We start from the raw sequence: 21,829 nt of genomic DNA, 5'->3' as shown, positions 1-21,829 counted from the left end.
ATTATCTACATTTTTCAGATGGGGAATCTGATATTCAAAAGTTTAGTTATTTGCCCAAACTTCTAAATGATAACCTTGGGATTTGAAACCAGATCTACCTGGCTACAAAATCTATACATTTTACAAGGAAAACAACAACATCACTTTTCTTACACAAGTCTTGAAATAACACAACCTACAGGGAACAATTTCAGTTGAGAAGGATTACTGTCACAATGGCCCTAGGACCATCTTCACCTCCAAGCTCTAAAAGCTTTCTCATTCCTATAATTAAACTCTAAAAGTCCAACATCAACAAATACCATGAGGGGGAGGTAAGTCCTAAAATGCTTAGATAAGCTTCTAGGCAGATTAAATGTCTTGTTTGGATCATGATTTTCTTTAGAAAGGTCAGCCTTAAGTGACTCTTTCTAAGAAACAGATCTAACCTAATTCCTTTCATTCTTAAAACTTTCTAAGGATCCCCACTATTAATGGTCTAATGCTACTTTGGCTCATGACTTCCTTTAAGATTTGCTGGCCTCTCCAACAGACCATTCCCCTCCAACTTCACACTTTATACAACACCAACTATTCACCTTCTCCTGGCCTCCCCAAATATCCTTTTCTTCATGTTTCCATTTCTCTGAACACATTTCTTCTGACTGCCAGCTTCCCCCACCATCCTCCACCCCAGCCTGTCTAATCAACAACAAACCACATGTCACACTCCTGTTTGCCCTTTGCCTGTGCTTCAAACACATCTCAACTACTTTCTGACCTTATTGATCACCCTTCCAACCATAATAAATGCATTTATGGACAATAATGTTCTACCATCAAATAAATACCTCTCTTTCTGCCATTATCTTACTGTGTTTCAAGAACGAAAGGTTCTGAGGGGAAGAACCAAGTTTTTACAGGGGTACAAATGTCCAGCCTTGGTAGACAGCAAATCTTCCTCATATGCTAAACTAAGTAGCCATTAAGTCACACCCCTATGGCTTTTGTTTTAGGAGCTATCTACTCAAAGGGTCAGGAATCATTTTCATAAAGACATTTTAAGTTCTTCACTTCATGACCAGAAGCCACTTAAAAACTAATAAATAATCAACATTCTAATTGAAGAAACTATGTCAAACTTACCATCTTAGTGAAATAAAGCAAGTATGAATATAACAAGGAAAGCATGTTGTCCAAAAGGGTGGCATCTGGTGGCTCTTCCACCTTTATCTCCTTTAGTTTTTCTTCTGTATCAGCATCATCAACAGGAGTACCTTCTGTTATAAGTAGTTCTAAAATTGAAAGGGGAAATGGCTATTTTATTTTATGCTATAGAATAAGAATTGTCTCTCTTCAGTTTCAATATTCATCGAGTGTTTCACTAAATATATGAGTCACAGTGCCTGGAATATGTGGCTCTCCTAAAGACAATTAACACAGAGAAAAAAACTTCAAAATCCTAATTAGAGCTGTCAGACCCTTCAATTATAAAATGAACAATCTCCAGTCTACTCTCCACTACTTCCATGGCCATACAACTGCTACCAGAACAATATTTACTAAAGGAAAATTTTTAAAACCAGAGATATATAGACAGGGTCACATTCAACAAACATGGATTTAGTGCTGGTGAAACTTTGTGTTAAAAATTTTAGGAAAGCTGAAAGAGAGGGAGTCTTGGTTTGCAGATTTACAGGTGGAATGAGCCAAGGCTTAACACAGCATCTGGCACCTGGCAGAGATACTCAACAACTATTTATTGAGTGGACAGATGACAGCTATTTAAAAAGAACACAGTAATACCAAGAGAGACTAAAGAGAATTGGGTACAGACCTGCATTGAGGCTCTGTGAATGAGGTAGAATTCCAGTTAGACCTGAGAGCTTGTAGGGGTGGAATTTCAGTATGAGTTACATGAGCCTGGAGTATGTTTGATTAAACAGCTAGGAGTCCAACATGCAGTTATTAAGAAGTTGGACCAGTTGGGCTGGGGATGTGGCTCAAGCGGTAATGCGCTCGTCTGGCCGTGCGGCCAGGGTTCGATCCTCAGCACCACATACCAAAAAAAAAAAAAAAAAAAGATGTTGTGTCCGCCGATTCCATTCACCACTATTTTTTTAAGCTTTTGCCTACTTTTTAAAATTTTTTTTTAGTTTTTGATGGACCTTTATTTTATTTATTTGTATGCAGTGCTGAGAATCAAACCCAGTGCCTCACATGTTAGACAAGCACTCTACCACTGAGCTAAAACCCCAGGCCCTCCATTCACTATTGGTCTATGAATTTGACTGCTGGTGAAGTCTGCCCATTGGCTCAGCATCTCAGCACCTGAGACACATTAAATGACATTTGGGAAGATTTTACCTATAAAGGTGATTGACATCATTTTGTGGTGGAACCTAAAAGGCCAGGGAAATAATTCATGCTTAATTTTGTAAACCAAGTTTTCCCTAATCTTGAAAGTTTTGGAGCATGAAAATAACAAATCTTAATGATGTGTTATTCATTTTCAGAACCTTATGGAGTTAAACACAGTTCATAAGTCAGTAGTGTTCATATATGGATGCAATGTCTTCTGGAAAATGGGAGAACTGATATGTTATTCCTTCTCAAATTAACTGAATCCCCCCTGCTATGAGTTCTCCTACACTCTGTGTGTGCAGATGGGGGCGGGGTCAGGATCAGTGCTGCTAAGCCCTGCACTGGTGCAGGATGATGCTATAGCTATGCTTACAGACCAGAACCTTTAAAAACACAAAATACAGTAATTATGGCTTCATAGCACCATACTGGATGGATAAAATAAAACAATTAGTCATCTAATTTACTGATAAAATGAGAGTGAGCAACACAAAAGTAGAATGCTGTTGATGCCATTATTGGGGATTTTTTAAAAAAATTGTTTCTCATCTCCCACTGGATACTGTGCACTATGATGAAGTATTCATAAGTGTCAGTCTAAAATGGATTGCAGTTCTGTACTGTTTCCTGTAAGTATATAGTATAAAGATCTGGACCATTGACTGCATTTGAAAAAGTTTAATTACCATGTCCAGGAAGCAAGTCAAAACAGGACTTGAGGTATATTACATTCCATTTAGAAGAAAAGGGAAAAAACACAGAATTTATGAGACTATGAACAGTGATTCTCAAGCTAACTTGTACCAGGCCAGACTTTCCTGGAAGGCCTGCTAAACACAGAATGTGGGTCCCACCCCCAGAGTTTCTGGTGCTGTTGGTCTGGTTGAAAATTAGTTTTAGAGCATAAGGCCTTTGAAGAATAATATTTTAGTTGTAAATGGTTTACACAAGCTAGTCATAGCTAAACATTTGCTTTTAGGTGAGTTACAGTCTCTGGCCTATTTTTGATTTCTAGTCATCTTTATTCTTTATTTTCTCTCACTTAAGAGATTTTTTTTTTGAACTCACATGTACCTATATCACTCTCTGCTCTATTTTGTACCTTTGGCAACAAATATCCTTGAAAGCCTTCATTATGATAATGCCTCTACTTTGTAGAGAAAAATTGACAAGCTTTACCTGGGTCTACTTTCTCAGTATTTGGGATCTGAGACACTTCTAAGATACCCATGTCCTCAGTCACAGTTTGACTCAAGAGGCTGGGCTCTTCAGGATGGTTCATATTTAAATGATGACTCAGGAGGCGAGGCTCTTCATGAAGATTTCTATTAAGATTATTTGTGTTCTCTTTAGGAAAATCATCTTCATGGGGTGGCTGCATCTCTACAGGGGAGAAGAATGCATTGAGCCAGCTGTATGACACTATCTACCCCCACTTAAGCCCAATGATCAGCACTCCCCCTCAGCACACAGCTCCAGAAACCTCAACACTGCCCTCCATGTCCTGGCATGCGCCCATGAGAACAACTGGGCAAGGATATGGGAGGGTTAATTGTTTTCATCCCATTTAAAGGATGACTGAAGTATACAGTCAAATTTATAAAGAAGCCTTTAATCCAAAGTATTTTATAAACAAATACATTTATGGCAAACCAACATACACCCACATGAATAAATGTGCAGAAGAGAATTCTGGTCCAGAACAAAAATGTGAAATGTCTATTCTGCTAAGAAATAACAGGAACTCTTTCATCTACAAGTGTGCTGGTCTCACCGAGCCAGTATAGAGAAGGGAATTCCGTAAGTCTAGCTTGCTAATGTGCCTTTCAAATATGTTCAAAGTAACCTAGGAGCCAAATGGTGAACCTATCTCCTTCCTGAGCTCAGGACATAGACCAATAGGATCCAGAGCAAAGATTATCTCTTTACAGCTTCATATTCTACCCTGAACATTCACTTGTACTTTGCATTCTTATCCAAAATATATCTGCTTTGATTAAATGTACAACTGTTTTCTTCCCCAAATTATCAGGTAAAAATAGCATTCTTGGGAAGTAAATTTTTCCAATGGCTTTATGTCCTTCTGAAATTCTTATCATATACTCTCAGTTGAAATATTTCATTTTGAAAAACAATAGATAGAGATGATCAAATATGAAACCAGGAAACAGAAAGCTTTCATCAGGATATTGGCTCATTGTCAGTTTGACGAATATTTAATTGAAAGGCTTCTATGTGTCAAGCACTACATTATAAGGCTTGTCATCCTGGTTCCATCCTTGATTAATATGCATGCAAGGACCTTAGAATCCAGTGGAGTAAAACCAGAATAAGTGACCTCTCCCCCAAGAGACTGGAAATAGCACGGTATCCACAAAAATAAATGCTGGGGAGGGGAATTCAGGCAAGCTATCCATTAAAAGTTATTCTAGGGCTAGGGTTGAGTGACAGAGCACTTGCCTAGTGCAGGTGAGGCACTGGGTTCGATCCTCAGCACCACATAAAAAGAGATTAAATTCTAAAAAAAAAAAAAAGTTATGCTAGTCACTCCACACCCACATGATCTAGTACAGATATTTTATGATTAAGAAATTATGTTTAATAAAGCCCTTTTATAATTTTAACATAAAATCTGTACTGTTAACAGGTCTACTTTTGTGCATTAGTTTCTCATTTATATCTTTCTCTTTAGCTTTTTATAAAATTTCTCTTTGAACATGCTAACCAATCCCAACTGTCCTAAAGGAAAAAAAGAATAAGCAATGTCCTTTCATGCTCTAGCCCCAAAGAATGAATAAAGGAACATATGGGGCTCCTGAGTCAGCCTTCTTTCTCCTTTAGGCACATGGAAACTGAACAGAACTTTACAAATAATACACAAAAACACCTGGATGGAACAACTCCTTTTCTCCAGCTCAAGCCGCAGGCAGTTATTTACCTTCAGCTTTAGCCCAGATTTCCTCTAGAGGAGGCGCTGTTATCAATGAAGCAGTCTCCTCCACTGTGGAGTGCTTGTACCTCACAAAATAGATCAAGTATTGGATATCATCCAGCACGGCAGCCTCTTCAAATATGTTACTTTCCTTTATTCCTATGTCTCTAATATCATTCACATCATTATCAAGCATTTGCTCTGCTATGCTCAAAATGTGTGACTCAGAGGCACGGAAGACCTTATCTAGAACTTTTTCCACATTATAGGGCAGGCTCTCCTGCTGTGCCGACTTCAGCTTTAATGACATTTCCTGCAACATGGCTTCCAGTTCTTGGCCATCAAAGTACTTCAGGAAGCGTTGCAAGGACTTTTGTTCTGTAAAGAAGCTGCGGATTATGGGCAAGTCTTCCTCCTGATCACTAAGCTCTGGCTTTAGGGCTATATGTGGACTCTGTGGAAGTATATCATCTTCAAGGTCTGCAGAAGCAGGACCCTGGCTTTCTGTGTCTGTGATATGCCCTATGTCCTCAAGGTCCTCTTTTGAGATTTCTTTTCCAGTAGCCTTTTCTGTAGACCCTGAAGTGTTCAGATGTTCCTTAGGGTTGTCTTTTTCAAGATCGTCAGAATCTTTATCCTGAAATACTTCACTTATCCCTGAAGTCTGAGTGTTTTCCTCATCACTTCCATCAAAGATTCCCTGGGCTTCCTCATCTGCCAGAGGACTTTCCTCCTTTCCCATTTCCATATCACCTCGTTCCTTGTCCATCATGTCTACCCTTTTGGCTGTGGTTTCACTTTTCTTAAAAATCTCCCAAATTATACTCGTTTCTTGTTTGTTTTCTTTGGTTTCTAGATCAGGATTGATAGTCTCTAAAATTGCTTTCTCAAGAACGTGCTGGTTAACATTCTGAATCCCAGAATGTTTTTCTTTTGACTGTTTTGCACTTACAGCATTTTCATCCTCCAGTAGCTCTTCAGGGGGATAATAATCCTCCTCTACTGCTGCTGGCCTTTTGGTATGGAGACCCGGTACTTCTACCTCGTCAGTTTGCTCTGTTTTTTTAATTTCCTGTGTCCCCTGTGTTGCCTTATGCTGAATCAATTCTTCAGCCGAGGACTGCTCTTTACCCTCGTCCTTGGAAAGCCCTATCTTCTCATTTACATGACTAACTGTAACAATCACATCTCTTTCTTGTTGCCAAGAAAGATTTTTTCCGGGACTGGGGACCTCTTCTTCCGGTTCTCTTAACAAACCAATTCCATCTGGAGAGGAGAATCCAGATTGATTTTCAGTTTTCAGAACTAGTCCCTCTTTAATTTCCTGAGGTTGATGCTCCACTGAGTCTATGTGCAGGGTTGGTGTACTTACTGAACCTGGCTCCTCCATTCCATCTTTGGATGCATCATTTTGATTATCTCCCAGGAATGTTGCAATACCCAAGGATTCTGGTGGTTTACTCTGTTCTTGGGTCATCAGACTCCCTACAGCTTTATGTAGAGATTTATTCTCTAAGCTATCTTCCAAAATCTTCTCTCCAGGTGAAGAGAGTTCTTCATTCACTTCTTTTGAGATATGGATAACTGCTTCTTTTAGGTCATTCTCGTTGTTTTCAAAGGCTGATTTTAATGTGTCCTTGCCCTTTTCAACAGCTGGCAATGAGCTGAGCTTATTGCTTTGGGGAGAAGTATATGCAATCATCCCTTCTATCTTCTCATCCTCTAATTCTGAAACATCTTGCATCAGGTGCTTCTTAGGCTCCTGAACATCTGTCTCTTTTCCTTTAATATGAAGTTCGATGTCCACTTTTGGCTCTTCATCATTATCTGTCTTAGAGGTTTCCACAAAAAGACCATATTTTGCACTTTCAGGATAAATATAATCTGTTGCTGCTTGTGGTTTCTTCTGTTTTCTGTCTGGAACTAAAGCTTCCTCATCTTCTTTTTCTTCTTCTGAATAAGAATTCCGCAAATCCATCATATCTGTTTTCTCGTCACCACCTGTGCCAATATATAAAGTATCCTCCAAGGTTGTCAGTATATTTTTATCATCCTTGATGCCTGGGGGCAGAGTTACCTCAACCTTATCTTCTTCATTTGAATTTTGCTCTTCACCTATTGAATATTTCTCCACTCCAAACTCCACTGAGAATTTCATGCCTTCTTCACTTATAAAGGTTAGTAATGGGAGCTCCCCAAAGCTTTCCTCATTCTCCTCTTCTTCCTTATCAAATGCATAATAATCAGCATCCAATTCCTCATCATCAAAATCTTCGTCTAATGAAGTCACCAGTCTGGTCATCTCATAATCAGACACAAGTGCATCAGCAGTATAGCCAAATTTGGTTTTCAAGTCTAATGTCATTTCTTTTTTCAAAATTGTATAAGCATTAGTCTTCTGTTCGTTTGAGACCTGAGAACTGTTGCTGGTTTTGTTGTTTTCACTTTCTTGCACTTTCAATTCATCTTGTAGTATTTCTTCAAAGGGTTCAAATGAAGTTTGTTCACCTTGAGCATTATCTGTTTGACTATCTGCATGAGGATGGTTCTTCTGAGCCAGAAATTGTTCCTCAAGATCCATAGTGTTTTCTGAGAATGCACTTTCAATTTGCTCTGAGTTTGCTACTACTGGTTTAGGTTCAGTTTCAACATCCTGGGAGACTTCAGGAAATTGTTCCACTTTTTCTATAGCTTTCTCAGAATCTTCATCTGCAGAATCATACAATTCCAAAAATCCTAGAAGTTCTTCTACACTATAATTATCAAAATCATGTCTTCCACCATCAAAACAGACAAAATCTGTCTCCTGTAAGGAAAAGGAAAACATTAGTGTGTCAATAACAAAGTGTCACAAAAGCAAACTCATCCATGCTCCCAAATTCAGGATTGGTTCTAAAGAATCTTTGGGGTCAACCAGATTACCCTCCTCCAACCCCCAATGGCTAACTCCTTCTAAGGCTGAGTAAATCTGTCTTTTTCTAGACTACAGTGTTAGAAAGTCTATTCTTTCTTTCTTTCTTTTTTTAACATGGGTCATATTCTTTAAAAAGCATAATGAGTAAAAATGGTAACAATTTGGTCTCCAATAGCCTGACTCTTGGGTCTCTCTCAATTTGCTCTGAGCATAAGTAGGGAAAGGCAAGGTATCACTTGTAGGATCCTCCAGCTCTAAAATCTACACCTATGTTTCAGGAATTTAATTCTTAATCATTTGCTCAGGAGAAGCTGGAAGATCCTGCAGCATTGAGAAAGATGAATCAGTTTTAAAGTATCTTACTGAGATACAAGTACATTTGATGGAATAAAGAATGATATTAAGGAGGCTCCTCACATTATTATTACCACAAGAACAAACTGAAAACAAGATTCAACAAGTTATACACCTTCCTCTTCATCAGGGTTTCACAGTCACTAAGACCTCTCTCAGGACTATCTATATATTTATTTAGTCTTCCTTCTTGCCACTAGTAAGCAAATTGACATATAAATGGAGCCATAGTATGAATGGAATTTTTTTAAAAAATTTCCATCTCCTAATTAAATCTTCATAATATTCTGTGGGGGTTCTGGGGGTGGGGGAGGCAGTTCGATGTAGTAGGGATGAGTGATTTCCTCTCCCCATCACATGCATTTCTAAGCCATGAGGGATGCATGTAATGGGAAACATAATGAAAAGGCAGAGTTCAAAACAAATGAGTTCTCTGTAATCAGTGAACTGCTGTCACAGCTTAAATCCCAAGAACTAACTCTCTTTACCAACAATGAAGTCCAACAAGCAACAGAAGTGATTTTATGGCCCCTGAGATTATGAAGAAATTTTAGGAACAGCAACAACAAACAGGATGACTTTATCCATTCACCCCATCTAATCTAAGAACTATCCTAGCCTAGCAGCTTGCATATTCTACAGCCACTACAAAGAGCTGCCCAAAGATGTTTCAATGTTGGTGGGCATCAATTACTACACAATTTAAAACTCTAGAAAATAATCAGCTGAAGTGAGAATTCTAGAACACGAAATCCTTTCAGTCACAAAATCAATTTAAGTCAGAGCACAATACAGGAATGCTGTATAAAGGAAGCAGTTGGGGCCTTAAAAGATCTGAGACTGAACATCACCTGAAACGCTCAGGTCCCCTTTTCCAAATCTATAACATGACTACGATCCCATATATGACTAAGAATAAGAAAACCTTTGTAAGTACGTATTTCTAGCCTAGTATAAAAGTTAGAGTTTATTAATTTAACATAAATATACTTAAAATGTCTAATAACTATCCAATGAGTAGTTTTCAAGTTGGAATACCTCCTTTTGCCTGTAAAATGAAATTATTTACCTCTTAAATTTAATAGCCAAGTACAAATATATTACATTATTTATTTTTCACATATAAAACAGAAGAGAAAAGCCCTATAGTTGAGTAAACAGCCTTCTATAAGAATATCTGTTTCAATATATTAGAAAACTCTCAGATTATAATATAATCACCCTTGAATGCCTTTCAAACTTTTTTTTATAGGTAGTCTGATTTCAAATGAAAATCTGATACACAAATGTTATAAACACATTATAAAACTTTCAGAAGCAGTTAACTGAATATAATGGGTGGATTTATAAGCCAGTTTACAATTGAGAACAAAAAAGAAATCCATAACTTACAACTGTTGAAATTTGTAGCTCTTCTTTAGTATATTCACGAACTACCTTGATGAAATCTTTCGGAAAATATCGAAAAATATGGCCAACCTATAGTGCAAAGGAGACAAATATAAAATAAATTCTGTACAAGGAATATAAATAAGAGATTCTCAGAAGTGGCAGGAAATATACACATAATAGATAGGTATATGGTATAACCAAGAAAGAAAGTTGCTATAACAATTACACTGAGATTATTATTCCAAATAAAAATTAAGTACAGAACTGTTAAAACAACATTTCCAACCACTGAAGTTTTCTTTTTTACATTTAGCTTAATTCTCAACACAGATCATATAAAGTTAAGACTTCTGAAGTAAATAAAAGATCTGCATAGGAGATTATTGCATATTATATGGTTAAAACTATATAAATCAAAGCTGGTTATAAATGCAATTCCAAATAACCTCTAGCAAGAATTTACCTGTACATTTTGTAGCATTGCTCATAAACCAATATTTATGTCTTTCTTAACCAATACACAACAGTCATGAAAATTAATAAGTAAAAACAATACAAAATCTCTAAAATGTATTACCACTATAGCAAATGTATTGATAGTATATGCTTTCCTAGCTTTTTCCAAATCTACTTTTACAAGTACTTGGGGAGAAAATAAAATTACAATATAATGCATACTAAACCACATATCAAGCTTCAGTTTCACCCAAAATAAATCCTCTGCAGAAAAGAACCCCATTTATTTTCAGCACCAACAGCTAAATTATATGAAGTTACATAAAGTGTACAAAAGGTATATAAAGTTCCCCTTGAGAAAGACACTCTTATTACTAACTACTGACTAAAAGGAACAGAAGATTCTTGCCAATAATTAAAGGAAACTGATAGGCAAATCAAACGCCCAAAAAAGAAAATTAAAAAAGGCATCTTATCACTAACTCTAAAATATCCCCATTCATGAATGTTCTTGTTATATCTAGAAACCATCTGAGAGCCAGTATTAGTGGTAGAATACTGCCATGAAGATTAGATAAGACGGAGCAATTAAAAGCTTCATCACTGGCAGATAAAGTCTGAGACTCTAGAAAATCAACAACATTGCAGAATGAAAACTAAAAACTCAAAAGGAGAATCATTTTGAAAACTAAAGAGTTTTTAATTTCCTAAGTATAACATTCATGACATGAGAGGCGAGTCTGAGGGGAAATACACTTTTCCCTTCTGATGAAAATTCTATTAAGGTTAAATTTGGAAAAGGAAAAAAAAAACCAGAGATGTATGGAGAAAGGAAACACATTTATCTCTTCTTAATCTGTGTCAATTGAGACCATAGATTATATAAAGCTCCATAATTACACACTGGGTGGTATCCCATTTCTTGTGATATGAAAAAAAAATCATGCAGAATCATGGAGGCTCATGACTGGAAATAATTTTTATACCTAATTTTGCTTCCATACATCATCCCTGCCGAGGTGCTGCTGATTTGATTTGTGGGTGGGGAGCAAAGAACTGCCAGAAGAGAACAAATTCTGCATAAGCTACTATCAGAACAAATGTACTTAAGTGCCACTGCCCTGAAAGGAAATATTCAAAAGGAAGATGGATTAGACAGGGGTCCTTTCCTAACGGAGTTTTTCACTTTATAGGGAGCTAAGATAAAACACAACCTAACTGAAGGCAAAGAAGACAAATGAATGCCACAGGAGCAATGCAAAGAAAGTGCCACCCAAACACTCATCAGTCGGCAAAGATCCTTTCTGGTCAGGTGCTGAAAGCAGGGCTCCTCAGGAAGACAGGATGAGTGCTGCCACCCAGAATGGCAAGAGTCCTAGGGATGAACATAGTTAACAGGCTACAATGTGACAGGAGAAAATGTAAATCAAGCCCATTTATCCAAAAGTTCAAAGAAGGGGAGAAAGACGACTACTGTATGAAAAATGCCACTTGGGTACATGGAAAAACAGTTCCAAGTTTAAAGATTACGAATCCTATTTGGTATACTTGAAAGAAACAATAGATGGTTCTTTATATGGAGTACTGCAACTGGGACTCTGTCTAAATATAAAGTTTGTACCTAAAGGCACCAAGTTTCAAGATCATTCCCTAAGAATCAGAAATGGCAACAAAATGAAACTAGTTTTCCCATAGGGATTACTCTTATTTTCTGCTGTGTGGTATTTTATTTAGGGTGAGAACTTTCAGGGATGCAACCCGGAATGTCTCTAAACTGGAACATTCCTACAGTCATCAAAGACCCTTGCTACTATTTTAAGTAAACAATCCACATATCACATTTAAATGAAAAGGACAATACTCATAAGTCTCTCAATGAGGTCACTCCTAGTGAATCTCCCCATTTAAAATATCAAAGCATGATATAAACAATGTCATGTCTTTCATCAGAAGATCCATACAACTGGCTAGAAGTAGAACCGCTGGGGGAACCTTCAGGCATAGATTATAGGAAAAGCAGGAAATGGATGACCCAGAAGTTGCATAAAAGAAAAAAAAAGCACATAATGAACATAATATTCTGCTTTTTTAGAGTAAAAACAGCACAAATGATTAGGTAAAATACACAAAAAATCAACTTTAAATATGCATGCCTGAGTTACTATCTCAGACTTAATTTACAGGATTAACTCTAATGTCCTTGAATCCTTCCTTTTTGAAGCAACAAAGCTAAGAATTGTCAGGTTTTCACCATGACAACCTTTATGATGTGTAGAGCCTTCTGGAACTTGATGTGAGGGGTAGCAACCACAACCAGTTCAGTTCTGTTTCAGAAAGTCTACTGACTTACTATGCTGTGCCAGGCCTAAGGCATGTTAGGAGCACAGGGCCTGGCAGAGAGGTTAGGTTAACTCTACAAAGACCCCAAGAAATCAGTCATTTAAATCTACACTGCTGAAAAACCCATCAAAAGTAAGAATATAACACCTGTCAAACTTTTACTTACACTTCTGGCCCAAAGTTCTGGTGATACCTCTGCCAGTTTATAGTAGACATATACAGGGTCACCTTTTTCAAAATTCACAAAACGACAATCTGGGCCTCTGAAATCTTCAAGAGCTTCACCTCGGTACATTAACACTGTATATGAACATTGAAAAAAGAAAAACAAACATTAGAATTTGATTTTTCACAATCCACATTGACCCATCAGGAAATATGAATCCCACTATGAACAAAAATCAAATTTTTCCAGTACTGGAATCACTTTTAATTCACCTGCTCAAAGTATCTAAAATTCTTCGAGATTTTTATTGCTATAAAATACAATATTCCCTGCAATTAGACAAGGGAAAAGGAACCTTCTCTATTTTTCTCTGTGCTGAGAAATAAAAAGCAATGTGGCTACCACCAATCACGGCTGGTTTCAGTGAAACTCTTGGTTCTTGCAGGCCTCAATTTTTTTCTGATTCACAATCATAAAAAGCTTCATTTTGCAAATATGTAAATCCAAGTGTAGACACGGACAGGCTTAAGTATGGCTTCATGCAGAGGTAATAGGGAGGGAAGAGGGAAGAATATCCAGGAACCCCCAAGGGGTTAATTAACTTGAACTAACCGCTAAAAGACATTACCTTTAAGTGGCTGCAAGTGCTACCATGCAGCCATAAACACTGTCAATTTCATTTGCAGCAGAGTTGCTGTCTCTGTGTTCAGGATCTGGGTAAATTACCAGGAAATGTATTTTCTCTGAGCAAATATTGTTGACTATATAAAACATTAAGATTGTTTCAAAACATCCTCATTCGTATTTTTTTTTTTAATAAACAAAATCAAAAGTGGGTATCCTATCTGACAAGGAACAAGTTTAACCATGAGAAAAGGTCAGGCAATACCTTCATGCTTAAAATGCAGGACTAGAATCACAATTGATCTAGAAACTGGTAGAAGCAACATTTTTCTTTTGGTTGACCAAATACACAGTTTCTGATTTAAGATGAAATGGACAATAGATGTATGTACAAAGCACAAAGAAGAAATGGAAATAACACTTTTTCTAAAGGCCAATTAGCAGTAAAATACACAAGAATGTGTGTTTTATAAAAATATATGTCTGAGGAACAAACACAGATTTGGAGAGGGTAACTTGTTATTTTGAAGCTAAAATAGGACTATTTTCAAAACTGTCAGCATCCTAATTCATATATAATTAAGAGGCCAACTTGAAGGTGAGAGACACTTTAAGGTGGGGAATTCTCATCACAAGTGGAAATGGCAATGTTTCTCTTGTTCCTCCTTAGGTCATAGAGGATTTACAAATCAGTAATATATTAGGTGACAACATAATGCATACTATGGAGCACCTATTTAGTTATTTTTTTTTTTTTGGAGCACTTATTTGGAAGGCACACAAGGACACCTGACATACACACCTCACTACTTCCTACAACACAACACAGACCCACCTGTTGTGTTTGGTCACATCTGTTTGGACACAGGCCATTTCTCAAGTTATGTTACCCCACTGAACCTTACCAACACCATGTCTTAGTACTGAGGAAGCATCAGTGATGAGATTGTCCAGGTAGCCCACGTAGGATAGCGCTTGATAGCCAAGAATAGCAAACATTCTACCATGCTGGAAGCCTGATTTTGTTCACCCAAAACTGAAAGGAAATATCATGGCAGCTGCTTTGCTTTTCTGAGTGTTTATTTACTCCAGCCTTAGGGTTACCTCTAGGAACTGCTTAACATATATTGGAGACATCTTTTTTCTTTATTGGAGTGGAACAAACAATTCAAATTATAAAATTTGTTTTTGGTAACACCAATTTAGGCATAAAGAGCTCAATGGTAAACTTCTTGGCCTTTTTAGCATGAATATTTTAAAATATGTACTGCTTACAATTTATGGACAACACGGTCATCAAGTTACAAGGTTACTAGAAACCAAGCGGGAGGCCATAAGAAGTATTCTGGGCCAGTAAATATATAGAGGAAAGAGGTTCCAACAATACTAGCGACTGAGTCTAAAACTGAATTGGCTTATAAAAATCTTGGAGTATTTATTATTGTTATTGCAACAAACCTCTTCATCTGAATCTGAATGGCTACATCCTCCCCACCGCCCACCTCCACTCCAGGACTGGGAAGCAATTCTGTCCGCTTCCTGCGCACAGAAAAGGCTGCAGTTCCCAGGTGGCCAGTGCAGATCCTTGGCCTCTTTCAAAAGCAAAAGATTACTGGCCCACCTGCTACCCTACCTCAAATATGAAGGGAGGCTTCTATGCACAGAAATGACAGGATTGAAGCAGAGTCGGGGCTGAGACCTCGGAACACAATGCGTGCCTGGACTCAGTGCTCTTCCCAAGCCTAAACTCTAGTCCCTGTTAAAAGGCAAAACCAGCCCAATCCCCAGTGCAGCAAAAGAACAAAGGGGCCAGTGAGCCTTTCCCAAGGAGCCCCACCATCAACCTGCCGCTGGGATTAGGGCACCGAGCCCTGGAGAGCATCTGCCCTGATACTGCACGGGCCCAGGTCCCTGTGGCGGGGGCAGAAAAGCACTCTGCTACAGCGTGGGGAGCCCCAGGCGCGTGGCGCGCAACCCCGTCACCCACTGAGATCCTAGGCGAATCCTGGAAGGCAATAAACTGAGAGCTGTCCCTGGGGAATCCTGTTTCCCAACCCCGCCTCAGTCTGTAGAGAAAAATAAAACGCTGGCAACAAGTGGGAGTCCAAACCCCCGCAACCCGAGCGGGCTGGCCAGGGTGCCGGCAGAGCCGGAGGGGACACACTCAGGGTCCCGAGGCTCTTGTCACTCCTGCGCCCCACCCATCGTCCTGCGACCCCCTAGCCCAGCCTGCGGGGTTGGGGACTGGGGGGGATCGGAGCCCCATGCAGCCCCGAAGAGGCAGAGACCCCGGGCCGCCCGCCTGCGCACTCACTGCTGCATTCGTCGTCTGCACAGAATTTGTGCTTCCAGAAGCGCTGGCCGGTGCTCGGGTCCAGTTGGCCCAGCACTCGCCAGGTCGGACAGAGCACGAACAGCCAGAAGAGCAGCCCCGGTGCTGCAGCCATGTTGTGGTCACATCGGGGAGCCGGTGACGCTGTGGAGTAGGCTGCTGCGGGCGTCGGGGCTCAGGGGGCGGGTGGGTAGCGAGGCGCGGAGGGGCGGTGCCCGGGAAGGCCTCAGCCTTTCCCGGTTGACACGTCAGCAGGGATATATGGGGGTGGATGCACTGGCTCTACTGGGGAACGCACGGAGCCAGAGCTCCCCGTCCTTCTCTAGTGGAGACCTTCTCCTCAACTGAAGACCTTCTCCTCTAGTCGCTGCCATGGCAACTAGGACTCTCTTTCTCGTCCAATCACCTGCCTTTGCTTCTGTGTCCTCAGAAGCCACCCTCTGTGTGATTCCATTTGTCACCCACCCATCCCCCACCACTCCGCCAACTGGTCCTTTCTGGCTTTCCTCAACGTCTCATTTCTGGTCCATCCTGAACTAGCCTACTCCACTTCACCATCACTCCCATCCCCCATTCCAGGTCTGGTACCTCCTTTTCTGAACTACCAAATCCCACCCATGACTTGTGAGAGCTAGTCTATGGTTCCAAGCTCCCTCCCCTTCAAACTCCTAGAGGTTCCTTGAATCCCCACCCCAAGATCCCTCTGATTAGGAAAGGGGAAAGTGGGAAAGTGAATGGAACTGTGAGTGAGGGTGTAAACTGGAGACTATGGCCTGCTTTTTTTAAGGCGGGGACAAGTGAGGGCAGAGAGATGGACAGTAGTCTTCGGGCTAAGATCTTGAGATTCTTATCTTTATCCATAAGGGAAGAAATCATTTAATTCAACAGCATATTTTTAACTTTCATTTTGTGCTACCATTCTTGCCAGATGCTGGACAAAGCCCTAGCATGGTGTGGGAGTGGATGAAAATCAAAAGACAAGATATCTGGTCCTGGTCCGAAAAAGTCCACAACTTAGTGGGAACCAACTGTCAAAACCGAGTGTCAGAGAAGAAAGCTATTAGCTAACATTTCTTGAACACTTTCTTTATCTCCAGTTGTTATTCTGAAGGTTTTATACATATCAATTCATTTAATCTTCATAACAATAGTACCTTACAGTAGTAGTAGGTCCTATTCCAATCCTTATTTTAGAGTAAATTGAGGCAGTCACACATCCAGTGAGTAATGGAGCTAAGTTTCAAACCCAAGGAGTAGACTCCATTTCATCACAACCCATCAACTAACAAGCAAATGTTGTACTTTCTGACAAAAGGAGCAAAATCTGATTTAAATCATAATATAGCTGAATTACTGATATGTACAGTTAAGAGGGGGAAAGGCACAAGCTAGCCAGCCCAAGGAAGAGTGTCTGCAATGCTCCCATCCTTGGTGGAGCCATTCTCATTTGTCTGTGACCAAGGGCTTGTTACTATAGTCTCTGCTAAAGTTATTCATCAACCTGCAGCAATGAACCCATCAGTTGTTTCCCCAAATTAACTGAATCTTTAAAACTTAGAGAAAAGAATGTAGTCCACCATGTTCATAATGTTAAATAAAGAAAACAATGGAAAAAAGGTGTGCACAAACATTTGTCTACAGGGGCCATGAGAAGTCCCCGTTGGTCCAGTGTACTTCTGTGCTTTCTGGAGAACCAGTGGATCATAGAGAGGAACTGAGTCATTCTTCATTTCTTTTCTACCATGTATTTATTATGTTATAAAATGTTATCTAGTAGGCATCTCTAAAAACATGTTGAAAACTGAACTCATTTTTCTCTCAAAATCTGCTCCTTTCAGTCTTCCCTATCTCAGAAATAAGAATGACAATTTAATTCCCATTATCCAGGTGCTCAAAGCCCAAAACTTACAAACCATCTTTGATCTCTTTTCTCTCACATTCCAACTCCAGTCCATTAGACAATATTATGTCTTTATTTTTATAATTTTATTGAGATATAGTTGACCTACAGTAAATTGCAAATTTTTAAGGTGTACAATTTGATAAGTTTTGACATGAATATACCCATGAGACTATCACCAAAATCAAAAGAGTCTTTCATCCTTCTTTGTAATCCCTCCCCTCTCCTTTTATGGCTGTCTCCAAACATCTCCTGTCATTATAGATTGTTTTGCATTTTCTAGAATTTGATATAAATTATACAGCATTTTATTTATTTATTTTTCTGACTTCCTTCTTTCCAAATAAGCATTTGAAACAGGCCCAGAATCTGACCACTCCTCTGCATCTGCTAAGCCAATATACAGGCTAAACCCACATCATAAGTTACCTGAATGATTTCCATAGCCTTCTTCTGTCCTTGCTTCTGCCCTCATTTTCCCCCAATATCTATTGTCCTGATGGCAACTAGAGTGATATTTTTAAATATAAATTTGATTGTCTCTCTCTCTCTTCAAAATCTTCCTGTAGCTTCCCATTTCCAAATAAAAGGCAATGAATTTAGCCAGGCCTGGTCGTACTCATCTGTAATCCCAGAAGCTCAGGAGGCTGTCAGGAGGATCCTGAGTTCAAAGCCAGCCTCAGAAATGTAGTGATTCCCTAAGCAACTCAGTGAGACCCTATCTCTAAATAAAATATTTTAAAAAAGACTGTGGGTGTTGCTCAGTGTTTAAGTGCCTCTGGGGGTTCAATCTCTGGTATCAGGAAAAAAAAGGAAAAAAATCCATGACTTTATTATGGACTGCCCTGCCTTATTATGGACTGCTCTTAATCAATGTGACTCCCCTCATCCTTTTCTCCCCATTTCCTAACATTCTTCTCTTGCTCTGTTAGTTCCATTTAAATACACCAAGCCCACCCCTGCTTCAGAGCATTTACACTTGCAACTTTGCCTCAACCTTAACTCCCCAAATCATCTGACTAGCTAACTACCCCCTCACTTTATCATGTCTTTGTAACAGTGGCATTTCATGTGATAAAGGCCTTCCCTGGCCACCCTACACAAAATAGAGCCTCTTGCCATGACTACCAAGCCCATCACCCTGCCTTTCTTTCTCTTCAGACTTGCCTTACCACTTTAGACTTCTCTTACTACTTTCCTTACATTTGTTTATCTACTTGACTGCTCCAACCCAACCTCAAACACAATTTCCAACACGAGCAGGAAATTAGTTGTTTTGTTCACTACTGTTACATCAGTGACTAGGGAAATGCCTAGAATGTATGAGAGAGTTAACAAATGATTTGTTGGATAAACTAATGGTTTCAATGATATTATAAATATACTACACTATTAACCTAAACACATATATTAACTATTAAGCCCCCATATATAAATAGTACTGAGAGGACATAAGCATTGGGAACAAGGCATTTAAGGTCCACCTCTCAGCAGCATGCATCCTCAACTCCAGGAATGTACCCCTGAATGTTTGTGTTGAATAAAAACATAGTTGTTGTGGAGAGTAGTTGTTTGGTTACATGATACTGGAATATTTAAGCAGATCTTTAAAAACTAGTTTTAATTTTTTCTTATTTTTCTTATTATAGAATATGGTATGTTGTAGAATTTTTCTTATTATAAAATAGAGATTAATGATAATTCATTGGTGGAAAAATCGGAATAGCAAAATGATCTAATTGCATATTATCTTCTTGATATTTACTTTGACTCATAATCAGATATAATTTTATATGCACAGTTAGTGCTTCCAGTAACTGAATAACTAGCTGCTTAGTTTGTAGAGTTTTCAATATTTTGATTTATCAGTATCATTTTTTTAAACTTATTGCTTTAAAGACATATTAACTAGTCTGGTGGATAATGAGAAGAAAATTTCTCAACTGGCCACAATAAGGTAGTGGGAGTTCTTTCTACCAGGATACATACAATTAGTGGATGAATCAGCATTCACTTTTACTCATAGCATTTAAATATGTGGCATTGATGTTTAATATAAGGTTATGTTAAAAACCTTCAGAAAAGTAACAGGATAGAATGTGGTGGTGATTCTTGGCATGGAGATAAATAATCTCAAGTGCATTATTCTTTAATACCTCAAAGGGAATTCTTACGGGGTAAGGGTTGAGTAATTGTTAAAGGTAAATGTATCCAGTTTGGGTGGAGGGGACATAAAATTGTAAGTATAAAGGGTTCCTAATGTCAGAGTACAATCTAAATGAGACAAGAAAAACATATCTGAAACAATTAATTGGCAGCATAATAACATATACCATTGGAAACTTGTGAAGGCACTTGCCTAGGAGCATTCAGAAGGCCTAACACTGCCATTACCAGGAAGAACCTCATCTATTGTAAATGATGTGCCAGAGAATAGTGTTAAACATTATGGAGGACTAAATCTCTCCAAGAGGGGCAACAGATTTATCCTCGCATATGAAACATTGGAAAAAAGTGGACAAAATACAAACAACAACAGTTCTCAGATATTAGATAATAAGCAGCATAAGAGTGACCTCTAAGATAAAGTTAAGCATGAGAGATGAGTGCTAGGATTATCCCAATTTACTCCCTGGAAAGAATTTTTCAGGCCACATTCAGAGAAGGGAAACTCAAATAGAAAATCTCCTGAGTTGAAGAGATGGATTTTAAAGTCTGAAGAGACCGATGCAGCTAGAAGTCACAGATCAGAGTAAAGGAGAGAGTAGAGAACTGCAGAGGGAGAGAGAGTGTGTACATGTACTAGCTCTCTAGACATCTATGGAGAGTTCCCCTGAAGTCTGTGGCTAAGCAACAATGGGCACACATGTAAGGCCAGAGAAAGAATCTTCAGAAAGGAACAGGATAGAAGGTGGTGGTGATTGTTGGCATGGAGATCAATTTTTGTAATCACCAGCTGGAATGAAAAATCTATAATAAAAGGGCATCAAGTAACACAGTCAGTAAAAGGCAAAAATTAGCCCAAAATTGAAGGTAATTCCTGTCTAGCAGAATCTTAAAAAGATAAAAATGTTTCCAAGATAGTTCAGAAAAAAGCTGTACACAGCTCAAGAATATTTAAAAGAATACAAAATATGTTTCCAAGATAGTTCAGCAAAAAGCTGTACACAGCTCAAGAATATTTAAAAGAATACAAAATATCCAATACTCAACAAGGTAAATTCACAATGTTTGGAATCCAATAAAAATGTATGAGGCATGCAAAGAGGTAGGAAAATATAACCCATGTTGAAAAGAAAATTAATAGAAATGATCATTAATTACATTGTGATAGAGTTATTATACAAGGACATTAATACAGTTGTATACCATATGTTCCAGATGCTATGGAAAAGCATAAGCATGTAAAAGAGAAAAAAGAAGATATAAAAGTGATCTAATTCAAACTCAGATAAAACAATGGCTAAGGTGAAAATTACACTGAATGAGATTAACAGCAAATTCTACATTGAAGAAGTCAATATCAGCAAACTGAATATGCAGTGATAAAGACTCTCCAAAATGAAACACGGAGAAAGAGACTGAACTGAACAGAGCATCAGTATGCACAGCTTCAACCAGTCCAATATATGTGTTATGGTAGTTCCTAAAAGAGGTGAGAAAAACACATTTGAAGAAATAATAAATAAAAATGTTTCATATCTGATGAACACTCAGATTCACAAAGCTCAATGAACAAGAAAAATGATAAAGATGACACAAATATACACTAAATGCTTAAAACCAGTGCTAAGAAAAAAAATTGAAAAGCATCTACAGAAAACAGATACCATTATGTACAAAGGAGTGAGAGTAAAATCTCAAAATTCATTCATGAACCATGCAAACCAGAAAACAGTACATCAATATTTTCAAGTGCTGAAAGAAAAAAACACTGACATCCTAGAATTGCATTCCAAATGAAAATATATTTCAAAATGATGTAGTCTTTAATGCAAAAGAATTAAGTTGAACCCTACCCCACATAAAAATTACCTCAAAATGGACCACAGACATAAATGTAAGAACTCAAAATG

The 21,829-nt window shown here is 38.4% G+C and overlaps 1 protein-coding gene across 1 annotated transcript in view; it reads right to left on the bottom strand.

Moving 5' to 3' along the window:
• LOC143640119 (transport and Golgi organization protein 1 homolog) overlaps positions 1-15,968 on the bottom strand; it is a 39,472-nt gene extending 23,504 nt beyond the window's left edge. The window contains exons 1-6 of the mRNA XM_077108049.1: positions 15,836-15,968; positions 12,898-13,031; positions 9,936-10,022; positions 5,282-8,081; positions 3,523-3,726; positions 1,126-1,274 (exon numbers count right to left, since the gene is read on the bottom strand). Of these exons, the coding sequence (XP_076964164.1) occupies positions 1,126-1,274; positions 3,523-3,726; positions 5,282-8,081; positions 9,936-10,022; positions 12,898-13,031; positions 15,836-15,968 (3,507 nt within the window). The remainder of the gene's footprint in view (positions 1-1,125; positions 1,275-3,522; positions 3,727-5,281; positions 8,082-9,935; positions 10,023-12,897; positions 13,032-15,835) is intronic.
• Positions 15,969-21,829: the final 5,861 nt, after the last annotated feature.

The sequence above is a fragment of the Callospermophilus lateralis genome, unplaced genomic scaffold (assembly GCF_048772815.1).
Source record: "Callospermophilus lateralis isolate mCalLat2 unplaced genomic scaffold, mCalLat2.hap1 Scaffold_122, whole genome shotgun sequence".
NCBI classification, from domain to species: Eukaryota; Metazoa; Chordata; class Mammalia; order Rodentia; family Sciuridae; genus Callospermophilus; species Callospermophilus lateralis.
The sequence above is the reverse complement of the archived record's forward strand: the minus strand, read 5'-3'. Positions and strand labels throughout refer to the sequence as shown.